Genomic DNA, 8,901 nt, shown 5'->3' on the forward strand with positions numbered 1-8,901 from the left:
GCAGGCAGATTCTTTACCGTTTGAGCCACAAGGGAAGCCCCTACAGCTACATCCTCACGCACTATAATAGCGCACGGCACACAGTAGGTCTGCAGGAAATATTTGTTGAATGCATGCATCCCTGTGGCCATGGAGGAGAAACTATGACTGACAGCCCGCTCTGGAGGAATCATGTGGGTAGAGTGGGGGATGGAACGGGTTCTCCAGAGAAGGCGGGGATCATGGCACACAGCCAGAGCTGCTGGGAGAATCAGTGAAGCTGGGATCCCTCAGTCCTGACAGTCGGAGACTTCCCACATCCACGAATCCTCTCTTCTTCACAACACCCCAGAAAGGGAGATATTATTATTCCTATTTTACAGTTGAGGCAAATGAAGGCACAGAGGAAACAGATAGTAAGTGAAGATCACAGGGGGATTCAGGAAAGAGTCCTAGGCCAGACTCATGGCTCTGGACTCTATGGCTGCGTCTATTTCACCCCAAACGACAGTGCTCACTGAACTCCGAGGGGCACGGCACCCGCTGGCCCTGCTTCCCTCCTCCCATTTCCCTAAAGTCTCCACTGGTGTTGACCAAGTGAGCGATAGGCCAGCCCCAGCCTCTTCTTGGCTCCTAGGGCCCCAGAGCAGCCGATGCCAGGAAGGGTTAACAAGGAGTGTTTGTAGCAGCAGCTGGTCTCCAAGGAGAGGGAAGCAAAGTGGAGAGGCCGACAGACAGCCAGACTCCAGGCCAGCTGGTGGGGGTTGAGAGGCAGCTAGGTGGCCTGTCCAGCCCTGGGGGGAAGAGAGGAGTGTCTTCCCCTCCATCTGTCCTGGGAGCTGGCCACCTCTGAGCGGACTGGGCAGCTCGGGCGTGAGACCTCTGCAGGGCTAGCAAGTAGGAAAGTTCTGGCAGGGACTGAAGAATGCGGGGGGGTGGGGGCCCGGCCCGGCCCAGCCCACTGGCCACGGTGGTGGTGGCCAAAGGCAGAGGTGAGTAGCAGAGCCGTCCCAGGCTCTCAGAGGGTGGAGGGGACCCCTGAGTCAGGGGGAACCTGCCAAGACCCTACAGGTGGCAGGAGCGAAGACGCAGCTGCGGCACAGTGGAGGCGCCTGGCCCGGCCATGTCCCAGCCCCGGGCTGGCAGGAGGAGACCTGGGACCCCAGGGCCTCGGGTGTGCAGCATCCAGCCCTTTAAGTCCAGCGAGCAGTACCTAGAAGCCATGAAGGAGGACCTGGCTGAGTGGCTTCGGGAGCTGTACGGACTGGACATCAGCGCAGCCAACTTCCTGCAGGTGCTGGAGACAGGCGTGGCGCTGTGCCAGCATGCCAACGCCATCACCGAGGCCGCCCTGGCCTTCCTGGCTGAGACACCTGTCCAAGCCCAAAGGCTCCCCCTGCCCCGGGCCGGGGTCTCCTGTAACGAGGCCGCCCAGCCTCGCACTTTCCAGGCCCGGGACAACATCTCCAACTTCATCCAGTGGTGTCGCAAGGAGATGGGCATCCAAGGTAATCCTCCTGGGTTCCCCCACCTCCCCCTCGAAGACCCTTCTCCTGCCAGGCATCCATCTCCTCTCTGAGGCCCAGGCTGCCTCAGGGTCAGGGGTCCTCCTTCCGGATTTGCCTTGGGCCAGCTCATTCCTTTTTATGCTTCAGTTTCCCCATCTCGTAGTAAATCCCCAATAAGTCAATGCGTTGAATGAATGATTACGGCACCTGTCTCTTTGGGGTCACGGACAGGGCTGGGCAGCGAGTGCTGAAAAGACTGAGAACCAGAGCTAAAAGAAGTTGTGGCCCGAGAGAGACAGCTGAGAAGATGTGTAAATTACAGCCCAACTGAAAGAAACTCAAGTAGAGCTTCTGTGCTGGGGAGATGGGAGGAAGCAGCCACCCGATGAGGCCTAGAAAGACCCAGTAGAGGACGGAGATTTGAGCTGAGTCTTCGGGAATAAACAGAAGTTTGGGGGGTAGGGAGTTCTAGGCAGAGGGGGCCCTGAGAAGGCGTGTGTTTGGGCTGCGGTGGAGTGGGGAGGAGGCAAATAGAGGAGGCAGGTGGACCCCAGCCAGTCTTGCTGGGGCTTGCGGGACTCAGGCGGTGACATATTAGCCTCCCTCATCACCTTGGCTCTGAGCCCAGGGCGGGGATGAACCTGAACCCTCACCAGGCCGGGATGGGGCAGAGGGAGGGGTCAGGCCCCGCCCACCAGCTGGTGGCCCAAGGGTATGGAGCAGGCTTGCAGCCTCGATAAACGCTAGTGTTTTATCAGGCACTTACCACAGGCCAGACATTGCCTGCAGACATATAGCTATCCCCAACACAACCCCATGAAACAGACTGCATTCCCATTTTACAGAAGTGGAGACAGGCTGGGACTAGCCCAGGGTCATACAGCTGGTGGGTGGGAGCATCAGGATTCCAAGCTGGCAGCCCGACTCCGGAGGCTGTACTCCACCCTGCCAGGTTATGCATGGGCTGGGGGTTGAGTCTGGGGTGCCTGGTGGTTACCGGAAGTGAGAGGCCTGGGTGCTTCTTCCTGCTGAACCCATCCTGCATATAGAGCAGAGAGAAGCGCAGGCAGAACTGGGTTCTTTCTCTTGGCTGCGTCCCCTCTTCCCGCCCCCACCTCTCCTATTAGGCGGCCACCTGCTCTGCACTCAGTACCCGCTCAATTCTGCCCTGACCCCTCCGAGGGGCTGGCCTGACGCCAAGATCCTGAGATGCTAACCCCCATCCCATCCATGCCTGCTTCTCCCATCCGGCCCCCGCCCGGATTTAGAGTGGCCCCAGGGCTCTCCCACGCGCTGCGATCTCTCCAGGGAGGTCCGCAGGGGGCTCAGGCTGCCTACCCTCCTCTCGCCCCGGGCCAGAGGTGCTGATGTTCGAGACGGAGGACCTCGTGTTGCGCAAGAACGTGAAGAACGTGGTGCTGTGCCTGCTGGAGCTGGGCCGCCGGGCCTGGCGCTTCGGCGTCGCGGCGCCCACCCTGGTGCGGCTGGAGGACGAGATCGAAGAGGAGCTGCGGCTGGAGCGAGCCCTGCCCCCGCCCGACCCCCCGCCGCCCAAGCCCCCCTGCCACTTCCGCGACCTGGACCAGCTGGTGAGGACTCGGACACGCCTCCGGCCCCGCCTCCCTCGCCCCGTCCAGCCACTCCCTTCTTGAGCTCCAGGCCCCACCCCGACACTCCCCCACCCGGTGGTTTTTGGTTAAGTCGTGTCCACTCTGAGCCACCACCCTCATCGTTTTCATTAGGAATCCAGCACCCTACACCTCTCTCGTTTAAACCCCGTGGGCCGGTGGTTACAAAGGCAGACGCCAGCACCCTCTCTGACGGCTTGGTTCAAGTCTTAGTCACTGTTCTGCGGCTGTGTGACTTCCGGGCAGATTATTTGCCCTCTCTGTGGCTCGGTTCCCTTTTCTGAACCGTGGGGATGTACCTTTCCCATGCCTACCTTCCATGACCGCCGTGGGTCTTAGGGGAGCCAGGGCACGTGAAGCGCTTGGCCTGTGTGTGTCCGGCACAGCGGGTCCCGGGGTGGTAGTGAACTGGGAGCGACTACCCACTTCCACCACCAAGGACTCCAGCTCCGGGAGATTTCTTCACCAGCCCAAGGTCTATAAATGCGGGGGAGGCAGTCAGATCCCAAGGTCCGCCTTAAACATCACACTCCACGGCCCCTGTCGGCTGACCCACGAGGGTGCTGAGCCCTAAGTCTCCACTGAAGGTCTTGTTTTCGCTGGGTCATTGAACGCCTTCTCTGCTTGCTTGTCAGCCCCCGGTCCTGACTCTGCAGAAGCCTTGGGGCTGGGGTCCGGGGGCAGGCGGGCTGCCCAATGGGCTTGACCCAGAGTGCAAGGGGCGCTTGGTCCCTGGGCAGGGGGGAGGGCTGAGCGCAGGGCCCACTGCCCGCAGGTCCAGAGCCTGGTGAGCCGCTGCACGTGCCCGGTTCAGTTCTCCATGGTCAAGGTGTCCGAGGGGAAGTATCGCGTGGGAGATTCCAACACCCTTATCTTCATCCGGGTAAGTTTAGGGAGGCGGGGGTTGGAGGGTGCCCAGGGGGTCAGCAGGATCCAGCGTCCTGCGGTGGGACTTTACCTAGGCCTGAAGGTGAGGAAAGGAGATCACCATCCACCCCTAGTTATCCATCATATAACTATCCATCAGTTATCCATCCCTCTCTCCCTCTGCGAATTCCAGAAGATTCCTGGCAAAGTTGGCAGGCATGTCCCCCACTTCCATTAGGGCAGTTAGAAACAGCCCGCACTCCCATCTACCTCTGCCTCAGCCTAGTTCGGGGGGAGGGTCTTCAGGCAGAAGTGGGGGTGAAGGGTACGCTGACTTTTCCACCCAGAGGCTTGGCCACAGCAAGGGGCCTGAGACTCGCCCCCCAAGTCTGCGCTCCCTGTATGGCCCCGCCACGGGCCACCGCTCACATGCAGCTTCTGAGCACGGGGTTCTGATGCTAGTACAGGTCTGACCTGTGCCCCCCGCGAGCCCTGGGCCCATGCCTGGCCACCTCACCAGTAAGAGCCTGTGCCCGGGGCGTGGCCAGCAGCTCAGGGCGCGGCTAAGACTTCTCCCTGGGCCAGGCCGCCCCTGGGGCAGAGCCAGCTCCCCAGCCCTCGCCCCACAGCCTCAGCCAAGAGCCCTGTAAAGTAGGTGGGGAAGGACTGCGGCGGCTTGTTTCCTCTGAGGAAGTGGAGGCCTGAAGAGACTACGTGACCGGGAGTGGAGTGAGGCCAGGACTCCCGCGAACTCTTTAAACACAACACCACAGCGCAAAGCCAGGGCCCCGTTTCTGATACAAACGGGTACAGGTGTGAACCCCTTCACAGTGAAGAGAGAGACAAGAGCCCGGGGCCAGACGACCCAGTGCTCGCTCGTGAGGTCCTGTGTCTCTCTGTGGGGCAGCCTGCCGTTTGTCAGCTTGGCCTCCACCGCTGACGACATGTGTGATTCGATGCCAGTCACAGAAGGGTCTCCGGCTGCAACCACACACACACACGTGTGTGTGTACATGGATGCAAGCAAGGGCTGAAGGCCTGCAGGCTGGTCCAGGGAGAGAGGACAAACTCACCCTGCCCTCCACCTCACCCTTGTCCCCTGCAGATCCTCCGGAACCACGTGATGGTGCGTGTGGGGGGCGGCTGGGACACACTCGGTCACTATCTGGACAAACATGACCCCTGCCGGTGCACGTCCCTCTGTGAGTCCCCTGAGAGCCCCTTCCCTGTGACTCTGGGTTGGGAAGCCAGAAGCAGAGGTGGGAGGTAGGTCTAATCTGCAGGGGCAAGAGGTATGCGAGGCGATGGAGAAAGATACCGTAGAAGCTGCTGGTGTGGGTGGCATCTAGGGGGAAACCCTGGCAGCCATAGTGTAGTACCAGTTTACACCACACGATGGCGCCAAAGCCAAACACGCAGAATCAGCATTTGGTCACCGGTGCATGTCGGCTGGGTTCAGGTTTGGCTCTGATGGGGGCACCAAGCATGACTTGGAAGGGTCTTTAGTCTTCTCTTAATCTCCATCAGCACCTCAAAACGTCCCACAGAAGCATGCAATCTAAGTAAAGGACGTGAACTTGCAATACAAATGCAGCTTTAAACAAGTCCCCCAGCTGGGCCCTCCAACCAGATTTCATGCCCTAAACTCCTCCCCTGAGGAAATTTTGGTGTTATCACTGTCCCAGTGGGTCCCAGCGGGTCCCAGCGTCTCTAATGTGGGATTCAGGGTGAGGGGAAGCTGGGGGAGGGAACTGTGGACCCCACCCGCAGGAGTTTAACCCTTTCCTCCTCTCCTCTCTCTGGGGGGCTATGTTGGTAGCACACAAGACAGGCAGCTTCCTGCAGCCCCCTGCCCACCCTGCGCAGCATGAAGTGAGGGTGGAGGATGGGCCCTCGCAGCCCCAGCCTACGATGACCATCAGCCGCTCCCAGAGCCCACTGCCCCCCGTGGACTGGAAGACATATACCTCTTCAGGTCGAAAGCTGAGGCCCCCTGCTGCCTCCTTCCCCAGACCCCGCCATGAAGAGAGAGCCGGGCCAGGAGTCCTCAGAGAGACAGCACCATTGCTGAGGTACTGGGGAGGGACAGGGCAGGGCCCTTTCCTGATTTGGAGTCCACATCCCCAGAGGCCACCCCAACCCAAGATAAGGGGAGCAGGTCTCCCAGCAGTGTGCCATCCCAGCAGGACCTCAGGTGTTCAGAACCAAAAAAAAGCACCCAGTGCCTTTAGGATCATCTAGTTACGTCATACATCATCCCATTTCACACATGAGGAGGCTGAGGCCCATAAAGGGAAGAGACTTACCCAAGGCCTGTCTGTCCATTTCATGTACAGCAGAAATGAAGACCCTCTCCACCCAAGACTGCTGACCTATTGTCATGGGATCTGAAGCAACCTGGGGCCCAGACAAGGCTGCTTTCTATCTGCTCCGCAAGGAATGGGGTGGGGGGAACAGGCTTAAACAGCATCTGCTCTAAGGAAGCATCTCTGGCAGTCATGGGGGAGAGGGAGTGTCTACTTCATTCAACATGAAGTCTGGCCCCCTGGGAGTTCTGGCAGGGGGAAGGCCATCCCTTCCCAGAGTCAAGGGACTGGATTACATGACCCTGCAGTTTATGATTCATCCTTTCAGGTGCCAGGAGAAGTTGTTCACCCCATCTCGGAGGCAGCTGCCAGCTGGGGACAACCTGCCCGGCCCCCAGACCTCACCCACTCCCAGGGGCCAAGACCCACCGTGTACCTGGTCAGGGAAGACGGAGGGGAGACATCCCCCTGAACCCGCCCGGGGGAGGACTCCCACATCTTCGGTTCATGAGAGGACAGACAGCCGGGGAACGCATGCCAGGACCCCCACCCCCCAGAGACTCCAAGCCCCCGAGGCCAACACCAAAGGGACGCCAGCAAGAGGACTGTCTCCCCTGCCGCGTTCTCCCAGCCCAGCCAAGCCCAGGGGCCTCAGGCAGCCGCCCTGCGGTGAGGCTGATGGTGCTTCCTCGCAGCTCAGGGGGCCATCCCCTGTCAAAGGGTCCATCAAGATCCCCGTCCGGCTGCCCCCAGCTCGCCCCCCTACTCCGGGAAGAGGCTTTGCAGGAACTGCAAGTGGAGGTACCAGCACAGAACTGGAGAGAGGCCCCCTTCCACTAAAGGCCATCACTGGAGACCTGTCTGGGTCCAGACATGAGCACTGTTCTGTGGAAGAGGGGCAGGAGGACCTGAAGCTGGACGTCCAGGTGACAGCGGAGGCTGGAGGGCCCCGGGGCCTGGGCCCACAGCACTGGGAGGGGAGGGGCTCCCCCTTGCCATCAGGTGGAACCAAGGAACAAGGCATCCATCACTGCCTTGAGGAGGAGCCTTCAACCAACACGAAGCTGCTAGGAGTGGCGAGTGCCCGCCCCCAGGGTGCTGGGTCTGCAGTCATTCCTCGCAGTGGCGTCTACGTGCCCAGTCTGGGGGGGTGGTGGCCTGACCCTGGCGGTCTTTATGACAAAGTCATCCAAGAGCTGATTCAGGGCCCCCCACCCCTCCTTAAAGTGGACCTGGGAGCCTGGAAGGCAGCCCCTCCAGGCTCCCCTACGCCAGCTGTAACTGTAGGCCCAGGAAGCCTCAAAGGGAAACTGAGAGCCCAAGAGAGTGGGCTGAGGACAGCAGCAAGCCCAAGTGCCAAGGGCATCAGGACAGAGGTCCAAGGGGGACAGGCCTGCTCGGCCCCTACGGTGTCTGCCAGCCTGGAGCCCCTCACACCTCCACCTTCTGACCCCAGTTCCGAGAGGGCCCAGGCATGTCCAGGCAAGGGGAAGAGGACACTCCGGAAGCCCCAGAGAATCCCATCCATCTACAAGCTGAAGCTGAGGCCCAGGATCCGGCCCCGGAGAGATCACAGGCCTGAGAAGCGGCCTTCACGGATCCCTAAGCCAGTGACCTACCTCCGCCTGGGTCCAGTCAGGGCACCGCCCAAGGGCAGGCTGGTGAGAGCAGCACTGGGGAGCAAGGGAGTGGAGGCAACCCTGCTGGATGGAGCCTTGGCAGGGGAGGAGGAGGACAGAGAGGAGAGGAAAGAGCCAGCCATCCCACTAGAGAGTGACTCCCCGCCTTTGGAGGGCCAGGGGCCCTGGCGTCTCGATCCAGTCCCCCTCTCACCTGAGGAGGAGTCCTGGGTCTGAGAAGATGCTTTCCTCCCTGACCCCGAGGAGGGAAGTGAAAAGATGCCCATGCACTCCCAACTGCAGGAACAGAAGGGAAGTTCCCTCCCCTCAATACAGGGCCTTGGCCAGGAGAGGTTAGAAAGCAAATAGAGACTCAAATCTGCTCAGCTGAGCAGAAAGGCAATCCATGAGCCTCAACCCAACTCCAGGATGGTGGGGCTACCCTCTCCCAAAACAGCTCCCCCAATTCCTGCACCCTCTTCTCTGGCCAGGCCCACTTCCACAACTCTTACGTTATTAAACATGAGAGGGGTCTGCCTGTGAACCCTCAGCTCTTGAGTCCACTCTATGACTGTGGTGATGCAGAAAGGTGTAGCAACATTTTCCCACTTGGGGGGCGGGGAGGGACAAGGACAAGAGAGCTAGGGGGTCAGAGACACTTCCCCTTTGGAGGGTCAGCCAACCTTGCCAGACAGCCCTTCTCTCCCAGAAGCAGCTGTTGCGTCAGCACCATGGACAGGGACAGGTTGCCCCATACAGGCTCCTTCGGGGCTTAGCGCTTGTGGTAAAGAACCCACCTGCCAACGCAGGAGACTGAGGGACCCAGGCTCAATCCCTGGGTCGGGAAGATCCCTTGGAGGAGGGAAGGGCAACCCACTGCAGTATCCTTGCCTGGAGAATCCTACAGACAGAAGAACCTGGCAGGCTACGGTCCACAGGGTCACAGAGTCCAACATGACAGAAGCAACTTAGCACTTACCCTGGGGGTTGGGAA

At 60.2% G+C, this 8,901-nt stretch overlaps 1 protein-coding gene across 1 annotated transcript; it reads left to right on the forward strand.

The window, feature by feature from the left end:
- Positions 1-894: 894 nt before the first annotated feature.
- On the forward strand, positions 895-8,450 carry GAS2L2 (growth arrest specific 2 like 2). Its single transcript, XM_043903013.1, has 6 exons — positions 895-1,487; positions 2,847-3,076; positions 3,891-3,998; positions 5,088-5,184; positions 5,802-6,054; positions 6,617-8,450. The coding sequence occupies exons 1-6, from the start codon at positions 1,103-1,105 to the stop codon at positions 8,142-8,144; spliced, it is 2,601 nt and encodes an 866-aa protein (XP_043758948.1). The 5' UTR covers positions 895-1,102; the 3' UTR covers positions 8,145-8,450.
- Positions 8,451-8,901: the final 451 nt, after the last annotated feature.

This window comes from Cervus elaphus, chromosome 5, assembly GCF_910594005.1.
Source record: "Cervus elaphus chromosome 5, mCerEla1.1, whole genome shotgun sequence".
Classification (NCBI taxonomy): Eukaryota; Metazoa; Chordata; class Mammalia; order Artiodactyla; family Cervidae; genus Cervus; species Cervus elaphus.